Source organism: Lepidochelys kempii, chromosome 3 (genome assembly GCF_965140285.1).
Source record: "Lepidochelys kempii isolate rLepKem1 chromosome 3, rLepKem1.hap1, whole genome shotgun sequence".
In the NCBI taxonomy this organism is placed as follows: domain Eukaryota; kingdom Metazoa; phylum Chordata; order Testudines; family Cheloniidae; genus Lepidochelys; species Lepidochelys kempii.
In genome coordinates, this window is record NC_136382.1 from 62,900,600 (window position 1) to 62,925,296 (window position 24,697).

At 39.9% G+C, this 24,697-nt stretch overlaps 1 protein-coding gene across 7 annotated transcripts in view; it reads right to left on the reverse strand.

Annotated features, from left to right (window-relative positions):
* PHIP (PHIP subunit of CUL4-Ring ligase complex) overlaps positions 1-24,697 on the reverse strand; it is a 305,059-nt gene that overhangs the window by 184,684 nt on the left and 95,678 nt on the right. For all 7 annotated transcript variants that reach the window (XR_013635547.1, XM_073336505.2, XM_073336507.2 and 4 more), the window contains 6 exons: positions 22,955-23,176; positions 17,027-17,127; positions 3,148-3,218; positions 2,247-2,347; positions 2,118-2,158; positions 902-1,000 (listed from right to left, as the gene is read on the reverse strand). Coding sequence is in view for 6 of the 7 variants with exons in the window: in XM_073336505.2 (XP_073192606.1) it covers positions 902-1,000; positions 2,118-2,158; positions 2,247-2,347; positions 3,148-3,218; positions 17,027-17,127; positions 22,955-23,176 (635 nt within the window). In the remaining variant the exon portion in view is untranslated. The remainder of the gene's footprint in view (positions 1-901; positions 1,001-2,117; positions 2,159-2,246; positions 2,348-3,147; positions 3,219-17,026; positions 17,128-22,954; positions 23,177-24,697) is intronic.

Consider the following 24,697-nt stretch of genomic DNA (forward strand, 5'->3'; position numbering starts at 1 on the left):
CCTGTCAGGATCTCCATAGGACTGATGGGGGATGCTGATGAAGTATTTAGATCCTTTTACTGTCTTATATGTATTTTTCTGTATATTTTTATCCTTAAATAAATGTACTCTGTTTTGAAAGAGCTGTTTGGTTACTTAGAATCATTGGTATTTCCTGGAGAGAAAGTGCAGACACACAGTTGTCACAGATCTTAAGTCACAAAGGCAAACAAAGCCTGTTTTTCTTTCTGTCTGGTAGTACCATCTCATGCTTTTACTTAAACTTTGACCTAGTCTACAGTACAAAAAGTTTACCAGTGATAGCTATACAGATATTACTACACCAACAAACCCTCCTAGAGTGCTTTTTGACAGTATAACTTATACCAGTTCCCTGAACAAAATAAGTTATACTGGCAAAAGCATTTTTTTGCCAGTATGAATGCATCTGCACTAGGGTTTTTGCACAGTGTTTTAAAAAAAGTCTTAAAAAAAATCACCCTCCCCAAACTGACATCACTATTCCGGCAAAAGTTTTAAGTGCAGACTTGGCCTTTGCCTCTTTGCTCCAGAAACATATGTAGGTTCTTTAACATGGGTCTCTAGAAAATCACCCATATGCTTTGCTAGCTCCGTGGCTGGAAGATTTTAGCAGCAGTTTTCCTTTGACCTCTTAATGAAACAGTAGTGCAAACAGGAGTTAAGGTGCATCTAAGAAGAACTAGCTTGAGCAGCTGAATATGTAGACAAATATATTTAAAAAATAAAGTTGAAATCCCTGCTTCAGAACAATATGCTTTATATTTAACTCCTCTTAAGTGATTAGGTGCTATGTCAGTAAATAGCATTAGCGTTGAACACACTTTAAATTTGCACCATTTGATGCAGACCATTTGAAAGCCAATCATTTGATGTTGCTTACCCTGTTGGACGAGTAGCCATATCTAACAAAATACTCTTCCACTCCCTTCGCTTAAATTGCCATATGCGTGCTGTCCCATCACGGCTTCCACTCACAAACCTACAAAAGAAAAATTACCATTCAATATCAATCAGAGGTAAGCCGGTTCATATGAAAATTGATTATGGAGAGAAAATGCTGTTAATCATTAGGTTTTTATTCTGTAATGTACTACACAAACGAACCAATATACCTGTTATTTCAAAAACTCTGCACTGCTGATTTTGGGTGGCATGCACTTCACTCTTTGCTCTGTTGAATGTGGGACCACAGTGGAGACATCAGGGTAACTCTATACAGATGCTAAGCCAATGCCCCCTCCCTTCATACAGTCCCAGTGCAGAAGCTAAGTGGTGCAAAAGGCCAAGATGCCAGGAAAGCAGAAATTAAAGGTAAAGACACACCTTATTTCAACAAGCAAAACCTATCCCTGAAGTAATTTGGAACTGTGTATTTTGTCGTAGTTGCTATGATATCTAAATTGAACTTTTTTCTCCCTGACGGCTTAAGTTGGAAAAACCTAGTGGAACTCTCCCAAGCTCAGTTTAGAGCAGTTTATATCATGATAAAATTGCATATTGGAACACTAATTGTCAGTGGGGGAAATGGTTGCCTTCCTAATGAATTTAAATTTCTTTCCTTATCTTTCATGTCAACCATCCAGAAGAGCTTTACAAATTATTGTGATATTTATAAATAAATATCTACTCCTCATGAATTTCAAGCAAACACTGTCCAGAATGCTCTTCCTTACCCTACCTGATCATTTTTGCTGTGAATCAAGTTGCCACTTACTAAAAATGCTATTTAAATAGCCTTCTAGGACAATTGATAAAGTATACTAGAAATATTTCCAAAGTGTACCAATGAACCTTTCATCTCTTCATAACCCACAAAAAATTTGGTCATTAAGTAACTAAGCATTAGGGACTTGTAACGAAAGTGATGATAAAGAGGAAGCCATTTTATTTAATTATTTTAAATAAATCTAATGATGACCCATAAAAATTACTAAATATTGCAGATTACCTTTAAATATAAGTTGACATAGAATGCTTCAAAACATACAGCAAAATATTTCTAACAACTCGAGAAAACAACTGACATTTGGAAATTATTTTCGTGAGGTTGCAAAAATTGTCCTGAAATAAAAACATACAAATATTCGCTTGCTTACCTGTTACTAGTGTTAGAAAACTGAATGCTGTCAACTTTGTCCTATATAAAGAATACAGAAATTACCAGTGAATTCCATCTATCAACACATTTTAATCAAATACTTATGTAATTTTAAAATAGTATTTACAGTATGAAACTCCAACTCTGATATCTTCTCTGGCTGACCTGATCCAAAGAAATAAACCCTAATGATGTGATCTGTACTTCCAGTGGACAAAAACATTCCACCTAAGAAAGATAAGCACAAATAAGCAATAGTAATGAGGAAAAAGGCAATGTAATATTATTTGAAAGTTGTAATGACCTTAAATATATTAAAGTTTATTTTTATTACCATAAAAAGTTATACCTATGTTGACTCATTTTTCATTATCTGTTTATTTAATATTCAAAATTACATGAAAAATCTGAGACACCAAACATGTTATAAAATTTTTACATGTACACAAATGATTACATATTCCTAATTTTTCTCAAAACAATATTAAGCCATTCTATTTTTTAAAGTAACTTTTCATAAGCAAAACAAATGTAGGATTTTATGTATTTATTTATTTTTAAAGAGGACATGGACAAAGGGAGTTAGTTTCCAAACTCAACAGAAGATTTGAATTCTCTCTGGTCATTGGAAGCAGAATTTCAAAAATACTTAGAAGCTTAGGTCCAGTTTTTAACTCTACTTGTCCAAGTCCCTTATAAAAACTTCTGTACATGACGTGTAAACAAATCCTTTGATGCTCTCCCCTATGCTCAGTACACATTTAACTTGGAGGAAACTAAATCACAAGAACACATTAACTAGATTTTATACCTAATGATACCCAAGTATTCCTATATAGCGAATTGTCTATGCACACAATATGAAAATCTATTATTAATAATAATTCTGAGCTCTTATATAGCATGTTTCTTCAGTAGAGCCCATCCAACTAAGTACACACACTGTAGTAGTACTATATTTTACTAAGCTCCTTAAATGCCTTATTAAAAATCCTTATATTAAAGAGGTAGAAAATAAAATCCTTTACCAGCACTAAAGGAAGAACAGATCATTTGAACTCCAGGGCGAGGACGTTCCATAAACTTTGTTGGCCTCTGACTACAAATAAGAAAATAATTAAATAAAAAAATCATTTTTTTCCTTAGGGATATTATCATAATCAGAAGCAAGTCTGTATCTCAAAAATAAGTACAGAAGAACAAAATTAAACATGAAGTAACAGATGGCTAGCCATTTATAAACAATCTTATGTCACTATGCTTCATGATCTGATCTCGTGGAAATTACAGAACCTCTAGATGGACTACATAGAATCATAGAATATCAGGGTTGGAAGGGACCCCAGAAGGTCATCTAGTCCAACCCCCTGCTCAAAGCAGGACCAATTCCCAGTTAAATCATCCCAGCCAGGGCTTTGTCAAGCCTGACCTTAAAAACCTCTAAGGAAGGAGATTCTACCACCTCCCTAGGTAACGCATTCCAGTGTTTCACCACCCTCTTAGTGAAAAAGTTTTTCCTAATATCCAATTTAAACCTCCCCCACTGCAACTTGAGACCATTACTCCTCGTTCTGTCATCTGCTACCATTGAGAACAGTCTAGAGCCATCCTCTTTGGAACCCCCTTTCAGGTAGTTGAAAGCAGCTATCAAATCCCCCCTCATTCTTCTCTTCTGCAGGCTAAACAATCCCAGCTCCCTCAGCCTCTCCTCATAACTCATGTGTTCCAGTCCCCTAATCATTTTTGTTGCCCTTCGCTGGACTCTCTCCAATTTATCCACATCCTTCTTGAAGTGTGAGGCCCAAAACTGGACACAGTACTCCAGATGAGGCCTCACCAATGTCGAATAGTCTGCATGTATCACAGATTTCTAGCACACTTAATGAGTTGCACTATATTCTTACACAAAACCATGCCAAAAGCCACTTTCAAGAAAAAGAGGTGGACATCAATAGCGCTGTGTTTTAAACCAATGAATACATGTGACCTCAGCTGTTCCATGGCTTTCAAAGAGCAAAAACCCCTTTACACAGCACACGAAAAAGAAAGCTAGAAGTTGTTTAATAAAAAGATATGTTGAATAAAGGAACAGGTATTAAAAATAGACCAGACTTTGCAGAAAATCTATATTCTTTGTAGGTAGCATTATCATCACATTGCCCCAAAATTTCAAAAAGCATCATGATCTCCTATGTAACTTCCATATATTTGTTCCCTTTTGGACATTTCAGTATCTGTTATGAGTAGTAGAAATGTCAACGAGAGCTTTAATGGTCTAATCCTGTGGCATAAAAATAAAAAAATTAAAATCAAGAAAATCCAGATGTTTGTTCTTTTAATCCTTACTCTCTGATTTTACATATATACTGTGGCAGCCTCAAAACAGTAGGTTTTGCATACTATACCATCTCCAATCTGAGAGCTCAGTGGAGAGCAGCACTTACACATACATGTGGTCCTTGTTGTAGTTGATTTATACTAAACTCTAAATACTTGCATTAAAATTATGTAGGCTTTCCTTTCACGTAAGAAAATAGGAAAATGTATTCATACCTTACTGAAAATTTCATTTCTAAGAGTAATGAGGTCCATAGATCTCTGACATTAAGTTCCTGCTCTGTGCGGCCTTAGAGGTAAACCAGACCTGTCAGTCAGTGGCTCCACCTCCAAGAAGCATGCCAGCTGCAACACTTCCTCAGCCAAGAAAATCTCTAATCACTATATATTGCTATATATCAATACTACCAGTCCCCATACTAAGCAAAGATTGCAATGAAGAAATAGATTTTAAGTACCAACTAATAATCCTGTATCTTTCCCAAAGAAACACCGCGTTCCAGGTGGACTAAAACTATGAACCTCATTATTCCAAAAGTAAAACATATATGTGTTTTCCTATTCTCGTTTGTAATGAGGGCCACAGATCCATGACACTGGGATTTTCATAACAGTATCCACTCAGAGTGGGAAAAATACATTTGCAAAATAGGATAATCCCTTCTTAATTGTTATTAGAAGGGGTTATGCAAAATAGGATAATCCCTTCTTAATTGTTATTAGGACACTACAGCATGGAGCACCCATTTACTAAAGGTGGTATCGACTGATGATTAAATGCCCAGCTTGGAGAACTTGGAGATGGCTTACACAGAGGACCAGGTGGCTAGCTTTACAGATTCTCTCATATGAAATGAATCTTTCTGTCCACTGAGTTACCACAGACCTGAAAAAGAGATAGCATGTGTGCAAGCATACACGCACACTCTGATTTTGGAAGAGGAATTTATACTTCGACTTGCAGGCCTCCAAGATACAATGCCTTAGCCAGCTGGAATTGGAAGATTAAGATCTTCTTTTCCCTTTGACACTGAATCACAGAGCACAAACATTTCTGGTCTGTAAAATTAATATTTATTTTGAGAGTTGTGCAGATATCCAAAATATGCCAGAATTCTTTTTGGGGTGAGAGGGAGCTGGATGTAAGGATTGAATGACAATTTCCTGTGCTCCATGCAACTATGAGTTAATCTTTGGTATGAAGCCAAGATTGGTTCTGAGTACCACTTTATCTTTACGGAAAGTGTAGTATTAAGGTTCCCAGGAGAAAGATCCCTGTGAGCAGAAGTGACTGCTATCAAAAAGCCATTTCAGTTGTGAAGAAGTACTGAGACAACCTCACGAACGATTCCAGTGGAGGCCAGTAAGGTCATGAAGAACCAGGATAAGATCCTATGGAAGAGCACTGTGCAGAGATTTAGTTCTCCAAAATGGGACCACCAAAATCACCAATGTCGGTTCTTGTATGATCTTTTATAGTGTTCTAGTGGGAAGATGAAAAGGAGAGAAAGGGTTCAGGAATCCTCTTGACCAATTTTGTGATAAGACATCTTGTTGCCTTGGTTTTGTAATCCTGCCAATGAGAGAAGAACATGTGAAAACTGTGATTCAGGTGGAGAAAACACAGATCAACAGGAAAAATGAATAAATCTACAAGTAGTTTCCAGTGTGAGTAATCTGTCTAGCTGCTGAGCCAGTCGCCTGTAATATTTTCCTTTATATGTGAAGGAAGCAGGCTGACAGTGAACTCTCCTCCGCCCAAGGCATCAGAAAGTGAGTTTCTCTTTATTGACCTGTGCTGTGCATCTTGTTTCATCTTGTCTGTTGATGTATGACATGGCTGAGGTGTTGCCTTTCATGACCAGCACATAAGGGGGGTCTAGATACAGGAGCTGAGCCTTGATACCATATTGAATTGTACTGACTTGTAACCAGTTTTTACTGTCTTTGCTGTTGTTTGGACCATATTCTCCAGAATCTGGGTGAGGGGGGATGGGACTCAGCAGGGAGTCTGGAGGGCTTAGCTGGGGGTCCGGGTGCTGGTGGGGTGGGGGTTTAGGTGCAACTGGTTGAGTGTCTGGGTGCAGGGGGCTCATCAGGGTGGGGGCTGGTCTGGGTGAAGGAGGGTGGGGTTCAGGGTGCTGACTGTAGGAAGTGAGGCTCAGTGGGGTGGGGGTTCGGGTGTGGGGGGGCTCAGTGCGGGGTTCTGGGTGCAGAGAAGGTCTGGGTATACAGGGGTCTGGATGCACGGGGATTGTGAGGGGAAGCAAAGAAATCTGCGGGGAACATGAATTCTGCGTGCACACAGTAGTGCAGAATTCCCGCAGGAGTAGTGAGTGAAGTGACTGAGGGAGGAATAGGAATAAAATCTGTACTGACTTCATAAGAACACAAGCCCACTGAGGAACATCTATACTGGAATCTACTGATCACAGAAGCATGTGAACATGGGTTGACCATTTTGATAAGATTCCTCAGCTTCTCCCATCTTTCCTAGTAAATGAAAACTTTTTAGAGAGCCGTATTTATCTCTACTCTGAGGTGTGGAAACTGCTGAGATATTAACTAACTACACACAATTTATCAAAGCTCTGGCTCTCCAGTATCATTCATCTATGGCCCTGCCTCTGGATGGGGCTTGAATAAGGTGGTTATCAAGGAAGGGACAGACATGGAAACTCTCCTGTCTGAGAGCTGCTATTAACACTATCAACACTTTCATAAACACTTGCAGGGCTGTTGGTAAACCAAAAAAGACAAAGACCTGTGCTAGTAGTGTTATGCTTCTAAAGCAAAGCAACTGTGACACTGCTGAACTGGGATAGGGGGCTGGGAATCCTTCAGATCTACCGATGTCATCAGGTGTCCCATGCTCATGAAAGCTAATATGAATATTAAAAGTCTCCACCTTGAGTTTTAATTTCTTCATGAATCTGTTGTGTTATTACACATAAAGAACTGACTTGTAGCCTGCTTTGACTAAGAACAAGATGTAATAAAGGCCTCAACTCTTTACTGGAAAAAGGGACAGGGTCAGTTACTCCCATTCATGGAAAATGAAGGACGGCTGTCTTCACATTTAATCTCTTTTGTGGATCCTTTGACAAGTGAGATGGGGTAAATCTGTGCCTTCTTTATGCATCCCAGGATTGCATAAGCTTTTGGCCACAGTATCACACTGGGAGCTCGTGTTCAGCTGATTATTCACTGTGACTCCCAAATCTTTTTCAGAAAGTCACTGCTCCCCAGGATAGGATCCCCATCCAGTAAGTATGGTCTACATTCTTCGTTCCTAAATGCATACATTTACATCTAGCTGTATTAAAACACATATTCTTTGCTAGCGCCCACTTTACCAAGAGATCCAGATAACCCTGAATCAGTGATCTTTCCTCTTCATTATTTACCACGCCCCCAGTTTTTGCGTCATCTGCAAATTGGTTAGTCCCTAAGGTGCCACTAGTACTCCTTTTCTTTTTGCAAACTTTGACAGTGATGATTTTATGTTTTCTTCACTGATAAAATAGTCAAGGGCCAAGAACAAATCCCTGCAACAGACTCCTGGAAACAGATCTGCTTAATGACAACTCCCTATATACAGTTACATTTTAAAATCAGTCAGCCAGTTTTCAAATCCATTTAATGTGTGCCATGTTAAATTTATATTCTTCCAGTTGTTGTTTTTTTTTTAATCAAAATGTTGTGTGGTACTAAGTCAAACACCTGACAGAAGTCTAAGTATGTTATGTCAACACTATTACCTTTATCAACCAAACTTGTAATCTCATCAAAAAAATATATCAAGTTAATCTGACAGGATATGTTTTCCATAAACCCATGCTGATTTGCACTAATTACACTACTCTCCTTTAATTCTTTATTAATCTAGTCACATAGCAGCTACCCCATTAACTTGCCCAAGATCCACAACATATTGACAGACCTAGAATTATCTGGGTCATCCCATTTACCCTTTTTAAAAATTAGCGTAACATTAGCTTTTTTTCAGTCTTCTGGAACACCCCTAGTGCTCCAAATCTTATTGACAACTAACATTAATGGTCCAGTAAGCTCTTCAGCCAACTCTTGTAACACTCTTGGACACAAGTTCTCGCCCTGCTGATTTTAAAACGTCTGACTTCAGTAGCTGCTGTTTAACATGCTCCAGAGATAACAGTGGAATGGAAGGAGTGTTATCATCGCCACACGATGAGAGTTTATCGTCTGTTTTTCCACCAAATACAGAACAGAACTATATCAACACTTCTACCTTTTCAGCATTATTGATAATTCTACTATTTCCACATAGTAATGGATCAATACCATTGTCAGGATTCTTTTTGTTCCTAAGATATTTAAAAAGCTTGTCCTTGCTGTCCTCAGCTCTCGTGGCCAAGATTTCGCCTTCTCTCTCGGCTTCCCTTATTAGTTTTCTACAATTCCTAACTACTGATTTATATTCATTATTAACAAATTCACCATTCTTATATTTTTATTTTTACAGCTGCCTTCACTTCACTTCCTCTCTAAACCAGGTCTTTTTTTTAACCTTCTTCCTTGATTGTGGGATTGTGACTTTTGGGGCATCTAGTAAGATATTCTTAAATGATTCCCAATTATTCACATTTTTCTGATTTCATCTTTCTCTCACTTGATTTGGATAATAACTGTTTTCACCTTTGTGAAATTGGCCCCATTAAAGCACCAAGTATATATATTACTGGTCTAGATTTTATTCTGCTTACGTATTATAAACGTGATCAAGCTTTAGTTCTGAGATCAGTTCTTCTTTATCTGTTAGGTCAAGGTCTAACACAGAACTTCCCTGTGTTGGCTGCAAATTATTGAGTTAGGAAACTGTCATCTATCATGTTTAAAAATTCCAAGGATGTTTTAGTAGTGGCAGCATGAGACCTCCAGCATACATCACTCAAATTAAAGGCCCCCCCCCCATGATCATGCAGTATTTTTTCCCTACATGTTGTAGGTAGGCACACAAGAAGGCAGTCCTACGGTGCCTTAGTGTGATTTTGTGGTCTGTAGCAGACAACAGCTAGTACCCCATCTGTCCTTTATCTGTTAGGACATTGATCCATATGCATTCAAGATCATTTTCTTCCAAGTTATTAGGGACTCGGAAACAGGTAATGCAATTTTTGACAGTGCCACTCCCCATTCCCTTTTGCTCACACAGTCCTTCCAAAATAGGTTATAACCATTTAACATTCCAGTTGTGCGAGTCATCCCAGCAGGTTACAGTAATACAAACTAGATCAAATTTAGGCTTATAAATGAACATCTCTAATTCCTCATGTTTACCCAGGCTCCTAACATTGGTGCACAGGCAATTAAAGAATTTCTTTCCTTTGTGTCCTTTGGTTCCTTGATTAATTTTCTTCTAAATATCTCCATTTTATACTGAGTGCTCATATCACCCCTCTTTTTACCCTCCCCTTTTGCTATTAGTTTACCCCCTTTCTGACTATTCTAGCCAGCCTGTCCTCCAGGCAATCGGTCCCCCTTCTACTGAGGTGGAAGCCATCCAAACTATACAACTCCTCTCCCATAGAAGATGGACCCATGTTCTACAAAACCAAAGCCCTCCATCCTACATCACTTACCTAGCCAGTGATTCTCTTCCAGAATCTTCTGCCTTCTGTCTTCCTTTGCTTGAGGGACAGCAAGGATCACAGAGAAGATGGCTTGGACGTTTTTCTTCTTCGGCACATATCTACTACCTGTGAGATATCCCGCGACACAATGTCATTTGTGCCAATATGAACCATCACCACTGGATCCTTGCCCATCATCTTTAAAAGCCCATCCAATCTTAGAGTGATGTCTCGTACCATCCTGTTGTCCAACTGTCCTGTGCAGAAATTTCTTCTGCTTCTTCTGAGTATTGAATCTCCAACAAGGACCGTCTCTCTATTTTGGACAGTTTGATAACTCTTTGTGAGTCAGTTTGATTTTCTTAAAAGTTGGGCCAAGCTGCTACTTGTATGTATGTTCCAGACTGCGTTCTGTTTCCATGTCAGTGCTGTCCAACTATAACAGCAGGATGGGTGGGGTTAGCATGAGGGGGGTGGGGCTGGGCAGGCTTTGGCAGCTAGGCAAGAAGCTTCTCTGGTCCTTTAATATTGCACTTCAACCTCCCTTCTTTAAGGTGGGAGGAGGAGGGAATGGCTGTCTGTGCCAGAGCAAGAGGACTTTGCTGCTTTCTGGGAACTCTCCTACTTGGGGGAGAGAGGCTGCAGGAAACCCTGCCCCAATCTGACCATATGGGAGAGACCTGAGTCTCCAGAGAACCAGAACAGATCTCCAGAATAGGCACTCAATCAGTTAGGAGGTACAGGAGACTGCATCTGGCTTTCCCCTTCTTAGTCTCCTCCACGCTGCACTCTGTGTGGTTGAGCAGGGAGGTAGAGGAAGAGTCCCAGTAATTGTGAGGAGAAAAGGAATCCCCATGCCAATAAAGACAGAGAGCAGAAACCTGGAAGTTTGAAGCCAATTGAAAAGAAATTCTATATATTTGCTCTGTAACAAGGTGGAGTTGATCTGCCTCCCTCTTGCCTAGAGCAGAGACATTTGGCTGCCTAAAACAAATATGTCTGATGTCATGGATCTGTGGACTTCACTATAAATAATAAGTACAATGCAAGTTCCCAGTCTCATGGAAATACTTAGTACAATTTCAGTCAACACTTTAAAAGGTGGAAAAACTTTTCAGCTTAGAAGACCCTTTGACCTCAACCAAAATTCATGGAAGCCATTAGAATTCAAGGGCATTAGTTTTTGAACTTTAAGTTCTTATGTTGAAAAAAACTGCATTAAGACATTTCTGGGTTCCCAACTGTCTCTCTACCCCTATCAATTTATGTTATCTACTAAGGCTTTTAAAAACTACTTGGGGTCCAGAATCTTAGCGATCCAATTTATGCCAGCCAAGTATCTAGTCCCTTGATAGTTAGAGGGCAAACTTTAGCCCACTGTAATAACGTCAACAGATTTCTACCGACTTGTTCTAAGTGTTGAGGCATGGGACATAATAATAGCAAAAGATCATAAGACATAACAGTAAATACATAAAAAAGAGAAAAAAAAAGTAAGACTTTTGAGTATACTTTGAATAGTACTAAAGAATTAGCAGTATGGATGTTTGGAAGACGAGAACAACAGAGTGGAACATGAGTAAGGGTCCAATATTAAATGCAAACAGCAGAAAAAAAGGCACCAAAGATAACCAAGACAGTTAATATAATATGTGAATAACAATATAAACAAAAATCAAATATACAAGTACAATGATAAATCAGAGGGAAGGACCTTAATGTCAGATGACATTTTGAACTTGACACATATCGAGGGTAGAGGCTTACTAGCTGCAGATATCTAAAATACATGAGAAACTGGGACTGAAAATTTATTTAAAAATTGACAAACAAAAATTTAAATCAGGCAAGTTGCACAGATCTATGTAGACTATTACTTAGAACAGGCTTGAAAGCTTGTCTCTCTCACCAACAGAAGTTGGTCCAACAAAAGATATTATCCCACCACCTTGTCTCACTTAGAACAGTAGACCAGTAAGGCAACCACTGCAATAATATAGCCACAGGTATGTCTACACTGGAGCTGGAAGTATAATTTCCAGCTCAGGTTGATATAACTGTATAAGCATTGATTGAGCTAGCGTGTAAAAACAGCAGCATAGCTGTGGCTCAACGGGCAGTGGGATGGATTAGCTGCCCCAAATACATACCTAGGATTGAAGACAGGATTGTAGTTAAGGCAACTAGCCCATCCTACCAACCATGGAGCTACAGCTACACGGCTATTTTTAGCATGCTAGCTCAATCAAAGCAAGCATGGGTATGTCGATCTAAAATTACAACTCCAGCTCCCATGTACACATACCCTATGAGAGAATCAAGGCATATACCAGTTTTTAAATGTGATATTTGTCAAATAATTATGGATTACATTGTTACGTACCCAGAAAATCCCTATGCATCAACATCATGTCCACCCATAAGACCCTATATACCCCTAGAACTTTTGATATAACATTTGTCTTGCAAAGTAATCTTCCCTGCCTTCTTCCCTCAGTGCAAATTTGGGATAGAGGGGGGAAAAAAAAGTTGGGAAGATTTAATTAATCTCTCCCTCTTTCCTTCAGCAGAAATAGATTTCCAAGTAGCAGAATCCTGCCTTTGGTTCCGCAAAGTAGTGTGTTTCCCCCTGTGATGGAATATGCAAACCCCACACTGAGCAACAAGGGGTTAAGGAGCTGCTCTGGGCTCAGCCAGCCCTGCCCTGCCATACATGCAAGAGATGCACAGACTGGAGGAGGAGTTAAAAGGGAGCAGGACAGCTCACTTGGGCGTAGACCAGGGAATGTTTTAGAAAAGCAACTTGCAGCTCCTGAGAAAAGAGCTGAGGGAAAGCAGGATCCCTCCCTGAGGACCTGCTTCAGGTACACTGTGAGAGGGAAGCATTCCTCCCCCTCTCTCATGTGTACTCAGTTTATTTGTGCTAATTCTCCTTGTCCTGTTTATGAGCTACCCCTGAAGCGGAGAGACCTGGAACTAAACTGAGTGGCGGGCCAAGGAGCCAGCCACTGCTCTAAGGAAAGAGTTAACACACCATGCCTGACCACGAAGAGGTGCCATGTGGTGAGCTGACCCCATTCATGCCTTCCTGTTCAGTCTGCAAACTGTGGACAACAGAGGGATGGTAGGAAGTGGTTCAGAGAGAGCAGCCTGGAGGCACTCTTGGGTGTTGGACCCTTTTGTTACCCTCAAAGGGCCATGGGCCAGAGCCTGGGGCAGTGGGAGGGCCCAGGCTCCCCTACCAAAACCCCCTCTGCAAGTAGAACTACCTAAGCCCTGATCACTAGGTGACGCTCCCCACAAGTGAAGATCAGCACACACCCCCAGCAGCACTACATGTTGTAAATGAATATCTTCTATTTTAAACTACCCCTGGAAACCTTCTACTCTGCTGGAGTGCTGCTGAGATCATGCTGCTTAGGTACTGCAGAGGAATCTTCTACAAAAACAAGAGGCCAGGGAAAACCATTGATTCTTGCAATTCCATCTCCAATGTAAAGAATTAAAATGGAGGATCTCAACTATTAAATGGGAGAGGAGATTATGATTTTTCTTCCTCTGAGGCTATCCACTAAGACTTTCCCAATAATGCGCCTACCAGCTATTTCCCACCTATTCTTCCCAGAGACCCACTATTTCAGTATTCTAGACATGACCACAACATAATTTCTAATCCTACAAGACATACTTTATACCTCCTCCCCAAAAGACATGCCAACTAATAACTACTTTATACTATCCAAAAAACAGTTAAACCAACTAAAAGAAACCAAACACTTATTCCCTTCAATACTTGTCCCCAGGCCCATGCCATCTCACAAAAAAATTCTGACTAAACCAATATGTACCGCAGATGTGAATGAACGAGAAATAGTCAAAGTAGCCTCAACATCCCCACTCCACTAACACTTTATTCTACAGCCAATAGACTCCTTGTTCCTCTACCTCAGCATTCCCACATCTCCATCCCCTCAAAAGACTGGTCCTTTACTAGCGCCCATTAATATATATATGTAATAATCAGAGCCCCATATATTCCACAATTCTGTCACTGCAGAATGTGCTTCAAAACGGAGCTCCATAATCTCAGGTTTGATAAGGGAAAAAAATGTTTCTAGTCCTTGTAACCAAGGAAATCATATTGGAAACTATGAATAACTGTAAACTGATGTAGAGAAGTTTGCTTGAGTCTGCAGACAGCCAGAAACAATAGCTCAGAGGAGTGAACTGCTTAATTCATCTTGATCAGGATCTTTTGGACCACAGAATTAAGCATTCTTGCCATGTAATTTGCAATTCTGCTGCAGCCAACTACCCCACATTTTATTTTGTCTCTCAGTATTGGCAATCCAATGTGTTCAAAAATCATCGGGTAGGACCCCCCCCCCCCAAAGTCATATCATTGTCTTAAAATTCAGAAGATTTAACTTTCAACCTATTGACCCACCCACCCACCCACTCTCTCCAAGTTTTTTATTTGCCTTCTGGTTTTTGAGCCATTAGTGTATGCTCAGGTCAGATTTCTGAGCTTTTCTCCACAACAAGAGCTAGAAACCTTGTTTCTTAAAAGAAAACGCTGAGATTCTCATCTAAACACTTGACTCCAGAAGCTCACGCTTTAAGAAAAACTTCATGAAAGTTGGCAGAACTGGTCTCTCTAGCCTACTGGGATAGCCTCTTGCTCTTCTGTTTTCCTAGTAAGGCAGAGTTAATTGGATTAGTATATGCTCCCACAGCAGAGGGTCAAGAGTGAGAGCTGCAGTAGTACATCTTGTAGCCAGCAAACAGGGGAGCCAGAAATGTAAACTGGCAAAATGAACTGCCTGGAGAACAGTGCAGCAGCCAAGGCCTGGAAAACCTGGAAGATAAGATGAGGAAGCTGACTACAAGCTCCCTAGCACACAGAAAAGAAAAGAAGGGTCTGAACCAGACTGCTTGGACAACATAATGAAAGCCCAGGCTTCGGAAGTGGAGCCAGTCCACCCAGAGAGCACAGCAAAAAAATACCATCCTCAAAAACAACCCCAATGAATTTTATGTTAATGAATATTTTCAAGACCGAGCCATAGATTTTGAGTGAGGATAGTAGAATGAGAATGAATAGTATTTCATGTTTATAGACTAAATTAATGTTTTCACAAAATTTAATTCTGTTGTGTATATTGTATCCTGACAATGCTTCCAAGAAGATGTCATGCACCCCACCTCAAGTTACTCGTCAGATTCATTTTAGACACCAGCACACCTACATAACCATCCAGAAATACCCATGTGTGCTGATACATAGCAGGAGGGAAAGAAAGCTCAAACTCACCTCACCTAAAGTAGGAAAATGGGGGAGGGGCGGGGGGGGGAATAACTCTGATAGGCAAAAAGTCTAGAGGAAGATGAAAGAAAGAAGTTTCATTTATTTTAGCATTAAAATGCTTTAAGATATTTCAGAATTTTAGTAGGATGATACTGTGACTGTGCCCCCTATAAGGCTTTATGGAAATATGCTTATGAATATATATGACATAACTGGAATATGTTCTATGCTACATATGCCATGTAACATATCTATGTAGCGGTTATGATTTACTGAATCTATTAATCCTATTTGTATGCATGTATCATTTTGTATTTGAAGTTATGAATATTGGCCGTGTACTGGCTTGATTTCTAAATAACCTTAGTAGAGCATTTGAGTCACGCATGGACATGTGACTTGCCCAGGTGACTCCAGAACTCCATCTTGGAGCTGGACTTTGCATAGGAGAGAGGAGCGGGTCTCCGCCCACAAGAGAAAGTCTATTGAAGCCCATGGGAAACCCCCTTCATTTTGTCTTCAGCTGGCTAAGGAGATAGCCTCTCCACCCCCAAGGATTCCTGAAAAAAACTGCAACAAAGGACAGTAACTACAGGGGGTGTGAGTGATTGCTGAACCCAGACTAAAAGGAGATTAGTCTGTAAAAGGAAGTTTACTGGAACTGGAGAGGTTTTGTTTGTATTCAGTTTTATTAGACATAGACTTGCAGGTTTTATTTTATTTTGCTTGGTAATTCACTTTGTTCTGTTACTACTTGGAACCACTTAAATCCTACTTTCTGTATTTAATAAAATCACTTTTTACTTATTAATTAACCCAGAGTATGTATTAACACTTGGAGGGGCAAACAGCTGTGCATATCTCTCTATCAGTTATAGAGGGCGAACAATTTATGAGTTTACCCTGTATAACATTTAAACAGGGTAAAACAGATTTCTTTTGGGTTTGGACCGCATTGGGAGTTGGGCATCTGAGTGTTAAAGACGAGAACACTTCTGTAAGCTGCTTTCAGTTAAGCCTACAGCTGTTAGGGGATGTGGTTCAGACCCGGGTCTGGGTTTGCGGCAGGCTAGTGGGTCTGGCTCAAACCAGGCAGGGTGCTGGAGTCCTAAGCTGGCAGGGCAGGAAAGCAGGAGCAGAAGTAGTCTTGGCACATCAGGTGGAAGCTCCCAGGGGGTTTCTGTGATCCAACCCGTCACAGATACCTTCTCCCACCTAACATTTGGAATTAAAAACCTTCTAGTCCTACTGCTTTCTTTAGCACTACTCTCATTTCACTTGGAGTTAGGAGCCAGATATTGATCTATCAATCAATCAATAAAAAAATGGAGCTTCTATGCCAGGCCACAGAAAGTCTACCTGAACAGAAATGTATTAAATTAAATTAAACAGTGAGGTTGGATGCTTTATCTGCTTCACCTACAAAACCTTAAGTACACTGCTGTACTAACTTAATCCTGAAAGGAGGCAGACAGTCAATTTATAACTTTATACCAACCAGAAAAACTATATTCTGTAACCATATAGAAAGTTAATTGATGAGTAACTTTTTTCAATTTGCTGACGGTAATACCCAACTAAATTTCTCTAACACTAATTACCACTACTTTTTCATGACATATAACTAAGAACATGTAAAATACAACTAACTTTATTTTAAGGGTGCCAGCATCCCACAGCCAAAAACATATTGTTCCATCTGCTCCAGTTGAAGACAGATATCTCTTTGATCCACTGCACAATGGAGAAAACTGGAGGAAAAACAAACAAAAACCCCCACAGGTTAAAAAAAAATATTTGTTCAACTGCTGTCCCATTCTCACAAACAGAAACAAATGACCCTAATTATTCAGTCTTTATTGCAAACTCAAGTAGTACCCAACACTACCAAAGGAAAAGTCACATAGCAGGGGGGAAAAATCACATGGTAACACCACCAACTGGTAAAATATTGCGAAGTTTGTCAGAAGGATTATCTTCCCCCACAAAAACAATCCTCATGGATGAATCCCCTAGGCCTACAAGTCTACACGCAAACCCAAACATAAAAAAAAGTTACTTACCTGTACAGTAACTAGAGTTCAAGATGTTTTGTCCTATATGTATTCCATTCTAGGTGGGCATGCACCAGAGATTTCTGCTAGCAGTGTCCGTTTGGTAGTGCATGCATCCTATCCTCCCACCCATACTCAGTGTGTGACCAATTGCCACTTGAGCACCTTTTCTACCACAGATCCCAAAGAGTACAGGAAGAGTCCAAAGCAGATAGGAAGAAAGGCCGATCATGGAATACACACATCTCAAAGAACAATGAGCTATCTACATGTGGGTGGAAGGCACTAATAGCATTCAGATGTACCCAAGACAGGTGTGTGAGTTCCCCCAAGGTCTTTGGCGAAAGGATATAGTCCAAAATACAAAGTGTTTAGGACTCCAGAAGCACAAGTTCAGACTAAGCCACAAATCTCTACCACTTTTTGTATTATGCTCTTTTCTTGCAGAATCTTTTCTACTGTTGATCAGAATAGTTTGCTCCTCTGAAGAACATTTCTTTTCTAGTTCTGACATCCATCCAAAAACCATGTGGTTAGGTTGAGATGGATCAGGATTATTAACGATTCCCATGTTCTGAGTCAAGAAGTCCAACAGCAGAAATAATTGAATCAGAGGATAAGTGGAGAAGCAAAGTAGTGCTGGGAACCAATACTGTATGAGCCACGTAGGAACTACTAAGATAATTACTGCCTTGTCCTTTTTGATTTTCCTTAATGCCCTCAGAAGTAGAAGAATTGGCGGATAAGCATACATTAGCATCTGTGACCGCGAAATTAAAAACATATCAACCAGAGAGTTTGGATTCTGACCCCCTCCGGAACAAAAACTTTTGACATTTCTTGTTCCTGTCTGTTGCAAACAAATCGACTGCCGGTCATCCCCACTGGTGGAAAATGAACTGAACAACAGACTTCTGAATCTCCCATTCATGCGCTGTGGAAAAGTATTTGCTGAGGTTATCTGTTAATGTGCTCTTCAGACCTGGCCAGTTATATATATATTGATATATATCAATATCCTGGCGCTCAAAGGAATTGCCTATGAGCACAGAAGAGATGACTGTGCTCTCTGCTTGTTTATGTAAAATATTGTAATCATGTTGGTCATAATCTGACTAGGCTGACCTTGAAACCTTGGCAAGAAGTGTATGCATATGCTGTAAACTTTTCTGAGCTCCAGGATATTGATATATGTAACAGTGACCCTTCTAGACTCCATTTGCATCTGTTGCTATCGTTCTTGTCGGAAGGGGTAGAACAAAGGAAACTTCCATACAAACTGCATTCAGGTTTTCACAAATTGAAAGGGAAGAGAATCTTTTGTGGAACTGATACAATCATGTCCAGACTGTGTTTGCTCAGGGCATACACTGTCCTCAACCAAGCTTACATGCAAAGTAAATGTAGTATGGCATGCAGTGTCATGGAAGCGCTAGAGGCCTTGTGACCCATTAGACTGAGACAAGATCTTACTGTAATTTGCAGAGTCACTTGAAGTTGGATGATGAGGCTGGATATAGTCTGGAATCAGTTGTGAGGTAAATACTCTTTTGCTGTCCTAGAATACAGTATCAGGCCAATAAATTCTATACATTCTGTTGGTGTTAAAACTGACTTTTCTTCTTTTACTCTCAAATCGAGAGTCTGGAAAAGCTGGGGAACCACTCACATAGAGTTTTGAACTTCTTGATAGGACTTTAGCTTGAGAAGCTACTAGCCCAGTTATAAAAAGACTATAGTGCCCTGTTATCTTAGGAAAGCAGCCACCGTTTGGTAAATACCCCTGGTGCCAGTGTCAGGCCAAAGGGTAAGAACCCTAAATAGGTAGTGATTTGGACCAATCACAAATCTCTTGTGTACGAGATAATATATTTATGTGGAAATAAGCATCCTGGAGGCCAACAGCTGTAAATCCATCTCCCAGATCTAATAACAGTATTATGGTAGCAAAGGTAACCACGCTTAAATTTCAAATGGTGAATGCAGGTGCTCAGCATTCTAAGGTCCAGGATTGGCTTCCAACTTCCCATCTTCTTGGGTAGAAGAAAATATTTTAAGTAAAAATTCTTCACTTTGGAACAGTTTCTATTGCTCCGAAAGGGAAGAGAGAATCCTCCTTCTGGACAAGAAGTCTCCTTTGAGAGGGGTTCCTGAAAAGGAATACAGAAGGTGGGTGGAGAACAGGAAAAGCATGGAATTGAATTGGAAGAACAATTGTAATAATTTTTAACATCCCTTGTCTATTACAGCATTCTTTGCTCTCCCATACTGGAAAAAGGAAAGTTTCCAATTGGAATCTGGGAAGGAGGAGCAGCAGCCAGATCTACAGAAATGATTATTTTGCAGCTCTCCACAATCCCATCAAAAGGGATGTTTGCTGGTCAGCACGGACTGCAAAGAGAAAGCAGACAGATTTCTCTTTTGTAGTTTCTGACTTTTCCTTGGAGGCTCTGGTGGCCTCAGCTAGTAAAAGGAGGACGGAGTTGTCCTCTGTCTAGGGTAAGATTGAAGTTTACCATATTTCCTTTTTATTATTAGAGTATAAATGCCTAAAGAACATAAAGCAGCATGGGAAACCTTAAAAGGGTGGAGGGACCCATCTGTTCTCTCATTGAAAAGATCAGGGTGCCCTAACGGAAGGTCATTCACTATGGCTTGGACTTCTTTCAGAATACTCAAAGACTTAAGCCACAAAGACCAACACATCATATAGAAGTTACCAAAGAGCATGAAGTGGTGTCTGCCACATATAAGGAAGCCTGTAATGAAGGTCTTGCTATTAACTGACATGGCTCCCTGTATTCCTTTGGCAACTTGTGAACAAAATTTGTGAATTTATTATAGTTGAGAAAATCATACTTTGCCATGAGAACTTGGTAATTAGAAATTTGAAACTGCAGACTTACAGCAGAATAGTTTTTGTCCAACAAGGTCTAAAGGCTTTACGTTCTTACTAAATGGGGCTCTCTTAGAATGGTGCTGTTTATTTCTCTCATTAGCTGCAGCTACCACAAGACAGCATAGCACTGGGTGGAAGTACAAGTATTCAGCTTCTTTTGCAAGAAAATAATATTTCTTCTCAGTCTTTTTAGAAGAAGGAGAAATAATAGCAGGAGTATGCCATACAGTCTTTGTAGGCTCCAAGGGAGCATCATTAATCAGAAGCATGATTTGCCCCAGCATAGTAGTATGAAGGATGTCTAATAGTTTATGAAGAGCCTCTCAGGACTTCCTCTAACAGGATATGGAACAAATTCACTATCCTCTTCATGAGCTCTTAAAAGCTCAAAGTAGTCAGGACATAACAGTCAGGCTGGCATCACTGCCTCATCCACAGAAGACAAGGAAAGGACTACAGAAGCTGAGCTGTCTTCCTCTCTGAGCTGGTCTTTCCCTTCAGAGAGCTCCTCCTGATGTTGGGTATGCACAGAAGATCCACCCATGAGGCTTAACAGACTTCTGCTTCTTTCTCTTCATCACTCTCTTTGAGAGGATACCTTGAAAGGCTTGGGTCCCCAATATGGCCACCGAACGGCACTGTACCAGTAAAAAAATGAAAGGGCCTCAGAGAGATGGATACCAGCTCATATGAGGAGCCTGATAATCCCTGAATCTGGAATGACGGGATATCTTAGACCACCTTTCTGAGCCAAAATTTGAGGCTGGGACTGGACCACAGGGGATGGATCAAATGGAATTACCCTCTTCTGTTCATCTGGCACTGGCCACTGTCGGAAGACAGGATACTGGGCTAGACGGACCATTGGTCTGACCCAGTATAGCTGTTCTTATGGTCTTATGAACAGGTTCTAGGGAAATATGTAAGTGAATCATTTACTCTGTTCTGGGAGTCAGACAATGAATATGATACATCTGACTCCAGAGGAGGAACAGTGGGAATGGGACTGAAATGAAGCTGTTCCTCCCTTAAAGTTAGTAGCAGGGAGGAGACTGGTCCTGAGGAAGTAACTGAGTCTTGTACTGGAGATAAATGTAAGCCTCCTGACAGCAATGGGGATTTGGGCTCAGACATTTGCAGGTCCCCCAGTACCATGCATTGAATCAGTACTGTGAAGCTGGATCATTCTCGTTACCGTTGATAAAGCACTCAGTACTGATCTGCTTTCTACAATGCATCAATTGGTACCAATGGTGTGGCAGCTGGTGCCGATGGTGGGTACTGTAATAAGAGACTTAGTACTGGGCATGATCATAGGATTCTATGACATCAGTGCCGCAGTGCTGGTTCCACACTCCTTCAATGCTCCATCTGTACCTGTACCAGGTTGTGGAGCCTCACTCATCTTGGAATCAAGAGGCAATTTTAACTTTAAAAAAAAAAAAGATATAAGCAGAGCTTTGTCTCGCTTCCTTGGGAGGGTGTTTAACTTTTCGCTGCTACTTTCCCCTGGATCCTCCTATCCTTCAAGGTAAGCTTAACTGCATGTGTTCTAGAGCTAACCAATGCCAAGCTGAAAGGAGCACTCTTTGGCTCTTCTGTCCATTGTACAGGGGAGTCAGGTGGGCCCAAATTTGAGGCTGACCACATTGCGGGGGATGGGGGGGAGAAGACATTTTTAGCCTCATCTCCCTGCAATTGTTTGTTCTTCTGGAAAATAACTTACAGATACTGCACTTTGGGCGAGTCTCATGTCCCCTCAAACAAAAAAGGCAGCAAGTAGAGTCATCACTGAGAGGGAAGTGCTCACTTTACAATATTTGAAGCTGGAAGATTTTAGCATAATCAATTCCCAGAATACTAAACAAAAGAAGGAGGGGTATGGATTTTATTTTGCACACACATTTAAGTTCTCTTTTAAAAATACAGTCCAAAGATACTGTGCATACAGTGCCATCTGAACTGAAAACTAATAAAAAGAGAGAGCATTACATCTCAGGCCAAGTATGCACAGATGAAACAGAAACTGCTAGCAAAAAATCTCCAATCCTGGGTGCATGTACACCTAGAGTGGATCATCAATAGGGACAAACACCCAAGGAAAGATCTTTACAAATGTAAGGAATAGAAACAGCCTTACAATAAGCTCTCTTTTATAAATGACAAGTGTTGTGAAATATTAAACAAATCATCTAATGAACTCGTTCTTTTAATGCTTGACAATCTTCTCTCTACCACACCCAATATTTATCGCCATTTGTGCATAACTTAGGTGTTGGTCCTGCAAAGACTTGCGTACCTAACTTTATATACAAATAGTCCCACTGACTTCAACAGGACTACACATGTGCATAAAGGGAAGCATGTGTTTTTGCAGAATCAGAACAGAATCTTCGGGATCAGATCTTCGGGACAAAAATCATGTCTTCAGTCTGTCAGACATTTATGACATTAAAAAGAACCTAAAGGGACCATTCAATTTTTAAAAGCTCCTTGTTCATGCTTTACAATTTAGTTACCTGTTGCACATTTCTTATTAAAACAAACTTCACAGAAAAAAACTGTTATTGCTGCAATCCACTTCCTCACTTATTGTGATATGTAAAAAGACAGAAAGATTGTTACCTGTAGTGATGTTATGGATGCACTGTGACCCTGCAAAACTGCTAAGGGTGCACATGTTCGAAGACACCAAACTCTGATCATTTTATCACAGCTCCCTGCAGCAATCATGGTGTTCTCATAGTTCACAGCCATGTCAGATATTTCAGCTGCATGTCCTCTTAAAGTTGCCAACAACCTTCCATCATCTGTTGCCCAGATTTTTACAAGGCAATCATCAGAACCCTAAAAACAAGGCAGCAATCATCACAACCATATAATTATCTCTTCTGATGTCCAAATCTATATTATTTAACTAAAACAACAAAATTAGTGACATTCATTGTAAACCACTTCTCACTACAGTCTAAATACACTGAGTAAAGCTGCAGAAGAGTGTGCAAGCAGAATACAAAGTATGCTAAGTGCCAACAGCATATACAAATTATGCATCTATAAATGTACACACAAGCCCTACAGCAAGCTGAATCTAAATTCTTTAGCAAGGTCTTTTAGTTTCTGCAGAACTCCAGGGCAACGAACTGTAGATACTGCAAACAGCCTAATTTATATTTTAAAACTGAGGTTTATATTGAATATGAAAATGAATAATGAATCAGTATAGTGTTCCTTGTATTTATTTTATGTTAAATTTAATATTTTATTTTATACCCGTATTTCTATTCTCTCCTCACATCAGCTAGTCCTTCATGCACTCCCAACTTAAGAAACGCTAGTATATATCTTCTGAATATATTTCCTCACCTTTCCGGCATGCTTTAATAAGCAGTGAAACAGATAACTTTTAAAGCATAAAAAAAAATCTTTATTAATGCCCATTAAGATGAATGGGGCAATTCACAGCACTCAGAGCTGTTCCAGGTTCTCTGCAAACTCAGGCAGGCATTTCTGTCCCAGTTACAGTCAATTCACATTTTGGCGGTTTCCTTTGAAACCATAACAGATGTTTTGGTTTTGTTTTAAATAAAATCCAAGACCCTGGGAAGAACAAGTGAAAGGTCTGTCCGTAGCTTGTCCTTTGTACCCCCTGAGAGCACAAAGATGTAGATAGGTGACTAGTGTCAGACACCTCAGTGCTTTTGAAAATCCCACTAGGTGCCTATCTGCACATTTGGGAACCTACTTTTAAAAACTGTATATGACTTGCTTAAAGTCACACAGGAAGTGTGTGACAGACCAGGGAATTGAGCCCATATTTCCAGAGTCACAGGCCCTTACCACTGGGACCATTCTTCCTCTCCATAGGGATATACACCCCAGCAAGTTAAAAACTTCACCCCAGAAAGTTAACTTATGTTTTATGAGCTCTAATTCAGAGACCATGGATGAGAGTCAGACATATGTCATCACCACTTTTTGTAAAACTGAACAGGTTCCAGTTCTAACTCAGCTAAAAAAAATCCAATTTGTTACAGCACAACTATGAGACCCAGGTTTATGTTGGCACATAGATATAATTCATTAATTAAAAGGGACTGCAGGAGAAGAGGGGATTCTGGTCCTTGAGTTCTGGTATCGTATGTTATGTGCCATGCCTACAAGTTAGATTTATAGAATGACAGCAGCCTAGAAAGAACCTACTCACTCTTCCCATCCAAATAATATTCAAAGTATAATATAATATATATGGGATGATTTTTTCTCCCTCTATTATTGTTAAAGCAGAAACTGGAATGATTTGGGTGATGTCCTAGATAGAGGAGAAGGGATGAAATATTGTAAGAAAGTTCCTTGACACTTATAAAA